Genomic DNA, 12,517 nt, shown 5'->3' with positions numbered 1-12,517 from the left:
CCTCCTGCTGATTACTGCCTACCGCCCTCCCTCAGTTGATGAGTCAGTCCTTCTCCATGTTGAGCACCACTTGGAGGAAGTACTGAGGGTAGCAAGGGCACAGAATGTACTCTGGGTGGGGGACTTCAATGCCCATCACCAAGAGTGGCTCGGTAGCTACTAACCAAGCCGGCTGAGTCCTGAAGGACATAGCTGCCTAACGGGGCCTGCGGCAGGTGGTGAGAGAACCATCACGAGGGAAAAACCTACTTGACCTCGTCCCCAGCAATCTACCTGTCCCAGATGCATCTGTCCATGACAGTATTGGTAGGAGTGACCACTGCACAGTCCTTGTGGAGATGAAGTCCCGTCTTCACACTGAGGACACCATCCAACGTGTTGTGTGGCACTACCACTGTGCTGAATGGGATAGATTCAGAACAGATCCAGCAGCTCAAAACTGGGCATCCGTGAGGCGCTCTGGGCCATCAGCAGCAGCAGAATTGTATTCCAGCACAATCTGTAACCTGATGGCCCGGCATATTCCTCACTCTACCATTAACAAGCCAGGGGATCAACCCTGGTTCAATGAGGAGTGTAGAAGAGCATGCTAGGAGCAGCACCAGGCGTACCTAAAAATGAGGTGCCAACCTGGTGAAGCTACAACACAGAACTACGTGCGTGCTAAACAGCGGAATCAACATGCTATAGACAGAGCTAAGTGATTCCACGACCAACGGATCAGATCAAAGCTCTGCAGTCCTGCCACATTCAGTCGTGAATGGTGGTGGACAATTAAACAACTTACGGGAGGAAGAAGCTCTGTGAACATCCCCATCCTCAATGATGGCAGAGCCCAGCACGTGAGCACAAAAGACGGCTGAAGCGTTTGCAACCATCTTCAGCCAAAAGTGCCAAGCGGATGATCCATCTCTGCCTTCTCCCGATATCCCCATCGTCACAGAAGCCAATCTTCAGCCAATTCGATTCACTCCACGTGATATCAAGAAACGGCTGAGTGCACTGGATACAACAAAGGCTATGGGCCTCGACAACATCCCGGCTGCAGTGCTGAAGACTTATGCTCCAGAACTAGCTGCGCTTCTAGCCAAACTGTTCCAGTACAGCTATAACACTGGCATCTACCCGACAATGTGGAAAATTGCCCAAGTATGTCCTGTCCACAAAAAGCAGGACAAATCAAATCCGGCCAATTACAAACGCATCAGTCTATCCTCAATCATCAGCAAAGTGATAGGTGTCATCGACAGTGCTGTCAAGCGGCATTTATTCACCAATAACCTGCTCACCGATGCTCAGTTTGGGTTGGGTTCCGCCAGGACCACTTGGCTCCAGACCTCATTATAGCCTTGGTCCAATCATGGACAAAAGAGCTGGATTCCAGAGGTGAGGTGAGAGTGACTGCCCTTGACATCAAGGCAGCATTTGACCACGTGTGGCACCAAGGAGCCCTAGTAAAACTGAAGTCAATGGGAATCGGGGGGAAAACTCTCCAGTGGCTGGAGTCATACCTAGCACAAAGGAAGATGGTAGTGGTTGTTGGAGATCAATCATCTCAGTCCCAGGACATTGCTGGAGGAGTTCCTCAGGGCAGTGTCCTAGGCCCGACCATCTTCAGCTGCTTCATCAATGACCTTCCCTCCATCATAAGGTCAGAAATGGGGATGTTTGCTGTTGATTGCACAGTGTTCAGTTCCATTCACAACCCCTCAGAGAATGAAGCAGTCCGAGCCCACATGCAGCAGGACCTGGACAACAGGCTTGGGCTGATAAGTGGCAAGTAACATTCATGCCAGGCAATGACCATCTCTAACAAGAGAGTGTCTAACCACCTCCCCTTGACATTCAATGGCATTACAATTGCCGAATCCCCCACCATCAACATCCTGGAGCTCACCATTGACCAGAAACTTAACTGGACCAGCCATATAAGTACTGTGGCTACAAGAGCAGGTCAGAGACTGGGTATCCTGTGGCGATTGACTCATTTGACTCCCCAAAGCCTTTCCACCATCTATAAAGCACAAGTCAGGAATGTGATGGAATATTTTCCACTTGCCTGGATGAGTGCAGTTCCGACACCATCCAGAACAAAGCAGCCCGCTTGATTGGCAGCCCGCTTGATTGGCACCCCATTCACTCCCTTCACCGGCGCACTGTGGCTGCAGTGTGTACCTTCCACAGGGTGCACTGCAGCAACTCGCCAAGGCTTTTTCGACAGCACCTCCCAAACCCCCGACCTCTACCACCTAGAAGGACAAGGTGCAGCAAGCACAGGGGAGCAACACCACCTGCACATTCCCCTCCAAATCACACTCCATCCCGACTTAGAAATATATCGCCGCTCCTCCATCATCGCTGGGTCAAAATCCTGGAACTCCCTACTTCACAGCACTGTGGGAGAACCTTCACCTTCTGGAGGGCAGTTAAGGATGGGAGCAATAAATGTTGGCCTTGCCAGCGACGCCCACATCCCATAAACGAATTTTAAAAAGGATGCAGGACTGCTACTACTCTATCTCCTGTTCAAGCAATGGAATGCTTTTGGATTGTGAAATTGTCCCACCCACCTTAACGCAAGTGTTAAGACGCTGTTAACTGTTTGGTTCCGGTTTGGTTAATTGAGCCTATACAACAGAAGGTGGGTTAGCTCTGCTTCTTAGCAGTGTTCCATCATTAGGGAGTAGTGCTAAATCCTAGTGGCTGATGGTGCTGCTATGTGGGCTACAAACTGGATGCAGGTTGAGCTCAGCAGTATAAGGACTAGGAAGCAGGACATGAGGATTTTGGTTGAGTCATGGGGCTCTGCAGGTTCTATAGTGGAAAAAGAAACATTTGAAGATCTGATTTGTTGACGGTGCATGCATTGCCATCTGGGAAGTTAGAAATAGTTAATGGGTGTGTGCTTATGCTTGATTGTGTTAATGAAGCAGTTGGACTTCGCCAGATGCCAGTGCAATGTAGATCATGTAATTTGAAAAATGTGTAGTGGTATCCTTAACAGAAATTGACTGTTCTACAGCTTAGCAGTAAATTGCATATTTGGTACTGTCTGTAATGACTATAAAATGCAGTAATCCTGACTCTTGATTCAGTAACCATTTTCCTTGATTATTTGTAGCTTGAAGTACAGATTGATTGTTCAGTGTCATGTTTGCCTTCATAAACACTGATTACTAACTTGAGAAAGGGCTTTAGTTGTTACAAGTGATGCAATCACTTTTTTTTCTCCTCAGACAGCTCCTAGTTTTCCCCTCTAGTGTCTAGATGAATACATTACATCCCTCCCTTCCTATAAGATAGACTGACAACTTATCTTTTTTTTAAAGAAGACAGACTTTCTAAATTATAACGTGCAAACTTTTAAACAAGATTATCTTTCCGGTATGGTGAGAGTCTCCTGTTCCTTAAAGACAGAATGCAAATTGGTGATGCTTGATTCTGAATATTGGTTGCATCGTCTGTTTCATAACCATTAAAATCAGTATTATGTTCAGTCAGCATGACGTGCTAAGTTTCTGATGCAACATTTTTGATAATTTGATGGGCACCTCTGAACAGTTATAGTGAAACCAATTATGTAAATCGCAGTCTAGACGAGTAGTTTGAATGAATCATAGACTCATAGGTTACAGCATGGAAGGTGGCCATTCGGTCCATCGAGTCCGTGCCGGCGCTATGCATGAGCAATCCAGCTAGTCCCACTCCCCCACCCTATCCCTGTGGCCCTGCAATTTTTTTCCTTTCAAGTACTTATCCAGTTCCTTTTTGAAGGCCATGACTGAATCTACCTCCACCACCTTCTCGGGCAGTGCATTCCAGATCCTAAACTGTGTTTTTAAAAAAAAGTTTTTCCACATGTCACCTCTGGTTCTTTTGCCAATCACCTTAAATCTATGCCCTCTGGTTCTTGACCCTTCTGCCAATAGGAACAGTTTCTCTCTATCTACTCTGTCTAGACCATTCATGATTTTGAATACCTCTATCAAATCTCCCCGCAACCTTCTCTGTTCCAAGGAGAACAACCCCAGCTACTCCAGTCTATCCACGAAAAGTCCCTCATCTCTGGAATCATTCTAATAAATCTCTTCTGCACCCTCTCTAAGGCCTTCACATCTTTCCTAAATGCAGTTCCCAGAACTGGACACAATACTCCAGTTGTGGCTGAACCAGTGTTTTATAAAGGTTCAGCTTAACTTCCTTGCTTTTGTACTCTATGCCTCTATTTATAAAGCCCAGGATCCCGACTGCTTTTTAAACCGCTTTCTCAACCTGCCATGCCACCTTCAACAATTTGTGCACATATACCCCCAGATCTCTCTGTTCCTGTACTCCTTTTAGAATTGTGCCCTCTAGTTTATATTGCCTCTCCTCATTCTTCCTACCGAAATGTATGGGGATATTATTTTGTTCACTCACTACTTCTCAGTAGGATGTGTCGTCAACTTTGGTTTCACTGGTTTGGGCGTTGTGTTTCAATCTTATTCATTTTTGCCTTGGTGTCAAGATCTTTCTTCTTGATCTTATCTTTTCACTTAGAAGTCATTGCATGAGGCACTGTGATTCTCAATTTACGTCGTAACATAGTTTTTGCAGGTGCTGCCCCTGTGGTGGGGTGAGGCACAATTGTTCAGCAGGAATGTCCAAAGTTAGTGTTGCCAAGTTAAACTGTCCAATTGAGCAGTCTGGACCTGCTTCTTGATGAATCTTTCTGCCTCAGTGTTGTGGCTGTTCAATGTAAAGTGATTCTGTACCGGTGAAATCTGAGGTGCTGTGTGAACTGCTGGAATTCTGAACTCTGGATTAAAGATATTTTGTCTGATTTAACACTACTGGAAATCCATGAACTACAAAAATCTTGATCTAGCTGCTGTAGATTTCATTATTTCAACTGCAGGAAATCAGGAAAAGTCACTGACCATTACTAAAATGGTCTCCTGATGGACAGGGTTTAACATTAAGACTTTGCCTGGATAGTCAGGTATATCTGACACAGCTTGTGATGCTCTCTAGTGTTCAACAGTTGTCACCTGATAGCTGAGGCATCTTTTAATAGCTTCTACCTTATTGTCTGTGCCTGGAACCGCACTGAGGAGTGTTTGGTTTTGTAGCCGGTGAAGAATGCTGTGAAAGTGCATGTTGTGTTCTGCTTGGTTTGATGGAAGAATCAGAATGTCATCACTTACATTCAAGATGCTTAGAAAGCCTTCAGTAATTTCTGGATGGCATGTTAAAATACTTATGCTTAAAAGAAACTAAAAATCTATGATTCTATATACCAAAAATGTATCTTTTATATCACTTCAGACCAGTGTGAGTTGCAAAAATAATAGAGGCTCTCCTTATCGAGCTTTAACTGGTGATGCTCAAATTTTAGATCTAGCTTAGAGAAACATATGATCCACTTGCCTCTGTAATAATTTCATCTAGGGTTGGAATGTCATGCAGTTCATGCTTAATTCTATTGTTTGTTACCACAGAAGGCGGCCATTCGGTCCATTATGTCCTTTGCATATTGACACAAATGTTTGTGTCGTTAGGATTCTTAAGAGCGATTTATGAGAACCGAGATGCAACATGTAGGACCATCTGAGTTTTCAATTATACCGGTATCCCCCAACTTTTTTGGCCTTACCTCAATTTTCTTTAGACAATGGTATATTGCAATGACAATGATAGGAATAATAGACTTGTCAATATGCAGTTTGACTTCTATGCCCTTTAGCTTGCCTATACTATGTGAGAGCATTCTCTGTAAATAACATCCTCCAATTTTGGTGTATCGATGCTGTGTACCGATGAAGGTAGACTAATGCATTAGTGCTTCAGGTTTATGTAGGTCAGCTAGACTGCCAGGCTTTCTCTTGATGACACATGCATCCCCTGATGCTACTTGCTTGCCAGGCTCGTGCGCAAAAACATTATCAAAGACTGGAAGAGATGTTTTTGAACCAGAAGGAAATAATTGGATCTGCATGTGGTGAAACTTCACTTAAAACCAGCAACAATAGATTCATAACTGGATTCGTCAATAATATTCCATGAACATCTGAAATCAACAATGACTTGGAAGTGGTTCACCTTGAACATATACTACTGTCTTCAGCATGTTACTGATTGCGAAATGATGGTATGGTGCTCTTGCATAGCGAATAAGCACATTCTCATCGTCAGACCTGCTTAGAAGTTTCAAAAGCTTGTGGATATGTGCCTGTGTCACTGTTTCATCGGCTGTTTTGTAGAGGTCTACAATTGGTTGACAGAACAGGAAGAAGTGATTTTGTTTTCCGCATGCATGACATTCTTTCTCCCTGGCCGCGTAATCACCAGTGTGGGTAATTTCCACTACAGTAATAACACATATGATTGAAATTGACTTGGCTTAGCTGTGGTTTTTGTCTTGGCTTGATGTTGTTTGCCCTTTATGTTTAAGACAAATACTTTTTGTTGCGTATTGATATAAGCATGTGCAGAAGGCATTTACAGATTCATTCTTAGTTTGTTCATCCCATCAAAACATGATTTGTGCTATATTTGACTTGGGAGAGAAATGATCAGTGAAGGTTTTCTTACACTGATTATAGTTGCATCATTTCCAGTATCAGACAGTATGGCTAATATATCTTCAAATGTTCTGCCCCAGGATGCAAAAGCAACGCCCTCCTTAGTGTAGTATTGATGATATTGAAACCTTTCATAGCACTTTTGAATTGCTTTACCCATATCTTCCACCTTGAAGGGACTGAAGTAGGGTCATTGTGTATATGGCAAATAGGGTACAGGAGGCAATGCTGAGGCTATATTACTAGTAGAATTGTGTTGTTACTGAGATTGATGCAATACATGGGATACACTGGATCTCTGGTCATTAATTCATTCCAGACTTATACTGGCCTCCCTCCAGCTCAGCAAAATCTCTATGCACTAAAGGAGTTAATCATATTTCTGCTGTAGAACTGCACAAGCCCCTTTTTAATATTTTTGAACTAGCCTCATTGCGAAATGATGTTTGTCTTTATAAACACTAATTATTTGCAGAAAAAGGCCTTAATTGTTAGAAGTGATCGTTTTAGTTGTACAGTAGATGTCTGGTTTTGTTTCAACAGAAAACTCCTAGTTCCCCCTCTAGTGCTTGGATGAATACATCCCATTCATCACTTTAACTCCAAGTAATTGGCATTGTTACATATACCCAAATGTTCCTTTATAAATTGCAGCCACTTGCACTTAATGCTGACGAGATATGATTTTGTCTTCACTAGCTAAGGGATTTGATCTGGCTTTTAAAAGCAGTACTATTTTAAATTGCTTTAAGTTGGCTTTTTTAAGCTACAGTTGATCTGTATTGTCATTAATATGAACATCTGAAATCTGCAATCTAATAATTGGGAGTGTGTTCGGACAGGAGCTGTGAATGGTGCTCAAATATACCAATATGTGCCTATTAACAGCATGAATGGGTAATTAATAGGTACAGATTAATATACACCAGTATCCCTGGGATAGATGGGAGTGCTGGGTGGAGAGAGAGAAAGAAATGTAATGCATACAGTTCAAATTACCATCTTTTGCTTTGTACTGTGGTTTGGGTTTAGCACTAACTTATTTATATATTTATTCTCTTACCTCATTAATAAATGAAGATGCAACCTTGCCAACAGATTGTATGTGTTTCCCTCTTTCTTCTCCCCTGCTTTCCATCCTCTTTGTTTGGATACCCGCAGTTTCTTTGCAAGTAACAAAACTCTAACAGGATAGAAATAAAGACACAAAATTGGTCTTATTTTACATTTATATTTTTATCCGTTTCTTTTAGGACTGCCAATGAAATAAAAAATTTACAGTATCTACCTCGTGCAAGTGAGCCACGTGAAATGCTGTTTGAGGATAGAACTCGAGCCCATGCAGATCATATTGGACAGGGATTTGAGCGTCAGACTACAGCAGCTGTTGGAGTGTTGAAAGCTGTACAGTGTGGGGATTGGTATGTGAGCTGACCAGTTCTGAATGGCTGTTCTGTGTGTGCTGTTAATTATAAATGTTGAAGAAAAATGTAGTTGCCTTTTAGTTACTGGCTTAACCATAATACAGAATTACTGATGTGTGTTTCCCCCCCAACCATATCTAATATTACTTCAAACATTTTTGAAGTTTGGCATGAATGTTTTTGAACTTTAAAGATGAGAAAATTGGTAGTGAATTTGCTTGTGATTCTGAAAACTTAATTGAATTGGAAGCTTAACGTAATTTTTACCCAAAAAATTGTATTGAGCGTATTCAGTCTACAAGGAATACAGTTACATAGACAAACTGTTCACCTGCTAATAATTACTAATGGTTCATTTGCCCTTTTTTTAACACTTTTGATACTTTGGAGATGGTGAAAATGGAAGCAATGTAATGGCTTCCTGAACAACTAATAAACCTAGTTGCATTGCTGCATGACTTTATCTTTATGTAACCATTTAGTCACAAAGTCCATATCTCTGATCTTTAAGTGTAAATGCTATCGGGAGTAGCATAGTGAAAGACTGCTGTTGTGCTTTTTCTCTGATTTCTTTTTGCTGTTCTCAGGAGGAAAAAGTGCAGTGATGGTCTTAAAGGTATTCTTCCAATTACATTTACATAGAGATTGGTTGATTTGGGTAACTTTTTTGTAAAGAGAGAATTAATGGGGGGGTTACCTTCAGTGGGTAAAAGAATTGTGAAAGGTGATACTGAAACATGAAAAACCAGCAGTATCCCTGGGCTAATTGGGGCTGTGGGTAGGAGCAATACAATATACACTATCAAAATGACAATCTTTTTGCTTTGTGCTGAAATTTGCATTTTGCACTCCAGTCCACAAAGGTGAGTTGAGAGGAGTTCCCTGTTTGTTGTTCCACAGCTCCTTAACCACTTTTTATTTTTGTATGTTCCTGTGTAAACATGTTTTGGGAAGGGAAGAGTTTGATGAAACAGCATGTCCAAATTGCAAGTAGTAATAGAGTGGCGGTGGTGGGGGGGGGAGGGGGAGTAAGGGAGAAGAGGTGTATTGGCATGTGTTCAAACTGCATTGGCAGAAGACTTACTGCTGATATGACCTAATTTATGAAGCACTGATGAGTGCATAATTTTGTTGACTTCATAACAAACAGGCCTTTTAGCTGATTCTGGGACGACTTAAGACTTCTGGTACGCAGTGCATCGAAGCAACCAAAGTTAATAGTGGATTTATTAGCATCTGCTCTCGACATCTGGTACAATAAACTGTTTCCTAAATGTTGAAACTCAAAAAAAAAATTAAACGAAAAAGGATATTAAAGTCTAACCGATTCTAATAGTTTGTATTGTTAAAAAGATTACTGAGGGAGAAACATTAAGCTGAGTTGAATGTTATAATAACTGTAGATATAGATTAAATTCATTGCGGAGCACTGAGCCCCCTGTCCTGTTGGCGCTCTGGGAATGTCGTCTATGGAATGCAACCAGGCAGATTGATTGATGTAACGTTACATTCATACCTTGTAGTTTTTCTTGATTACCTGTAGGAGGCCAGGAGTAACAAAATTCTGAAAGCTGCATCAGTGGTGACTCATGTCCCTTAGGGAATTAAATTAGGAAGAGTAGCGGCATTACAAATTGTGCATGTTCTGTTGAAGGAGACAGCTGAATTGGTAGAATAGCCTTTTCATTTTTTACACTTTTGTTCTTGTATTTAATGCGGATACTATCTTCCTCACCTGCCCATTTAAACCTATTTTTCCAGTGTCCGCGTGTCTTCTCTCAGCCAAGAGGTTGTGACTCTAGACCTATTAAAATTATAAATCTGGCTGTTTAGCAGTGTACCGGAATGATCTGGAGTGACCAGGGACACAAGTAAAAACTAGAGACTTAGGAATAAGAAGGGAAGGCAGGCAGGACATTTTCACCAAAAGAGTGGAATAAGTCACCAGGGAATTTCCATTGAAATTGAGTATAGATGGGTACAAACTACAGTTGGATGTATTTTTTGGAGTGAGTATTAAAGCATATGTTGAGAAGGCTAGTAGGTGGGATTAATCTCTAAATATGTTAGATCTAATGGCCTTTTAATATTTCTAAAAATGTCTGTGTTCACTCTGAACTTCCATTCTTCCCTGGGTGAAGGTACCTGTATTCCACTTGTTGCTCCCCACAATAGTAACAGCTGATGCCATGCACTCACCATATGGAGAAGCACAGACCGACATTCAACCACTTTGTGGTGCCTGACAAAATGAATAATTGCCTAAGTACAGATTGTTTGCTAAATTCAATTCATAATTTTCCCTTTTTACAGGTCTGATCAACCCCGTATAACCAAAGATGTGATTTGTTTTCATTCAGAAGACTTCCTAGAGGTGGTGCAGAGGTTACAGTTAGATCTGCATGAACCACCATTGTCTCAGGTAATTCTAGTTAAGTACATTTGTCAATGTAGTTCAGTTATTTAAGTTGAATTTTTAATTTCTCCAAAGTAGAAATGAAAACTACGATTTTAAACCTGACCTGTCTTGTTTTTTCCCCTGTGGCTGTGAAGTGCACAGTTTAGAGTGCTGCAGAGCCATTCAGGGTGGAAAGCTCCTAAGTTTTATCCCTTGTCTATGCCAAGTTTGCTGGGGTAGTGATGCAATATTCAGTACTTCTGGCTTTAGGAGGGGGAAAAATCTGCTAATGTTTCCACCCCTGATTAATAATCAATGATCCTGCTGAAAAATGCATGTATATTGATGCTGAATGAGGAAAAGATAGGGCTTGAAAAGTACTTCAGATTTAGGCAGTGCCTTCAAGAGAGTAGAGAAATTGGGCTAAGAAATTTGTTTTAAAAAATCAACATTTATGAAAAATAAGTGATAAACTTGCAGAAAATGTCATGAGTTATGCTTCCTGGTGCTGTCAATGCAGCCTTTTCAGCCAGGTGAGTGACATGGTGTGGGCCACAGAGTACTCCAGCACCATTAGGTGTTCTTGTGTGACTTTCCAAGACCCAATTATAGATTCCTATTCCCAGAAAGTATTTTTGCCATAGTCAGGCACACACCATCTGGTGGATAAGTCAAGAACTAATGAAACTCAGGCAGGTGAACCTAAATGAGCAGCCATTTTATTCATTCTCCTAAATACTAGATTGGGAAGCAAGATCTTTGCTGCCTATGCTGCAACTTAACTTCATATATACTGCATATGTGCGCCAGAAACATCTGTTTTTGATATTAAACGCTGTGTATAATTCTCATTGCTGAACCCTGTTTTCTCACCTTAATTTTAGTGTGTTCAGTGGGTAGATGACGCAAAGCTCAACCAGATACGAAGAGAAGGTATTCGCTATGCTAGAATTCAGTTGTACGACAACGACGTGTATTTCATTCCCCGGAACGTTGTACACCAGTTCAAGACTGTCTCTGCAGTATGCAGCTTAGCGTGGCATGTGAGGTTGAAACAATATCATCCAGACGCAGGAGAACCACCTGCTCAAGAATGTGTTTCTGAAGGCTCAGAACTACCAGCAGACACCAAGTGCCCAGTTATCAAAATGGAGACTGAGGACAAAAAGCAGGGGGATGACATTACCTCTGAAGATGCAAGGCATCAAGAAATCAAAATAGAACTTAATGTCACAGAACTCCCAGAATTGAAAGTGGAGCCTGAAAGCACTGAATCACAGTTTGTAACTGAGTCAAAAGACCTAGTGTGTTCAAACACCCAAACTGACTGTGGAGATGAACAACAGCTACCCTCAGTAAACCCAGATTTGCATGAGTAGCACCAGAACTTTTCTTACTGATATCTGTGTATATTCTTTGGAGCTTTTATTTTTTTTAAATGTATCTTAACAATGGTGTGACGTACAATATATGTTCTTGCTTATGTAAGCTCTGTGGGGCAAGCTTGTTACTGTTAAGACTGTTACATGGTAGGACAGAAAAGTACATGTAGCTTTGTAACATTCCTCAGTGCCTGTCCATAACTGTGAAACATAACAGCACTTAGGGGGCAGGTGCACTGTCACACTGCAGGTTAAATGGAAAAAAAAAGTTTTAAAAAAAAAAATTACTTTTTTATTTTTAGATAAAAAAGTAGTGGGAGTAGAAGCAGAGTTGACCTCGGCATATACTTTTTTGTAAGCTGAGCCAAAATTGTTTCCAAATTCAAGCTTATCCATAGAGCTTATGTCAACCTAGTTGCAAGTTTGAATACTGGTATTTGTGTCAACACAGTAGTGTAAATACATTTTTTATTATAATTATGTAGTGTGATTTCAAACTAAAATCTGAACCACTTAATAAAGGTTCAGTGTACTTTAACGTTTTTATATACATAAGTACCAAAAGTAGTAGCCTTTGGCTGTTTTACACCTACATTATTTTATTTCCCCTAATGTAGATGTGACGAAGTTTGTGTAACCGTGCAGACAAATCAGAATTTTTTTTCTTATTTCTCCCGGGGGGAGGGGAGAAGGGAATTGAGTGCAAAGTTATCATATTCTAGATTTTAAAATAAAGGTATTCATTATGTG

At 41.2% G+C, this 12,517-nt stretch overlaps 1 protein-coding gene across 2 annotated transcripts in view; it reads left to right on the top strand.

Annotated features, from left to right (window-relative positions):
- Positions 1 to 12,517, top strand: part of LOC137341646 (lysine-specific demethylase RSBN1L-like) — a 59,397-nt gene extending 46,880 nt beyond the window's left edge. For both annotated transcript variants that reach the window (XM_068004980.1, XM_068004981.1), the window contains 3 exons: positions 7,817 to 7,984; positions 10,301 to 10,409; positions 11,270 to 12,517. In XM_068004980.1, the coding sequence (XP_067861081.1) occupies positions 7,817 to 7,984; positions 10,301 to 10,409; positions 11,270 to 11,764 (772 nt within the window). In that variant the 3' untranslated portion in view covers positions 11,765 to 12,517. The remainder of the gene's footprint in view (positions 1 to 7,816; positions 7,985 to 10,300; positions 10,410 to 11,269) is intronic.

This window comes from Heptranchias perlo, chromosome 24 (genome assembly GCF_035084215.1).
Source record: "Heptranchias perlo isolate sHepPer1 chromosome 24, sHepPer1.hap1, whole genome shotgun sequence".
Lineage (NCBI taxonomy): Eukaryota > Metazoa > Chordata > Chondrichthyes > Hexanchiformes > Hexanchidae > Heptranchias > Heptranchias perlo.
Note: the sequence above shows the minus strand (reverse complement) of the source record. Positions and strands in the feature narration are given on the sequence as shown.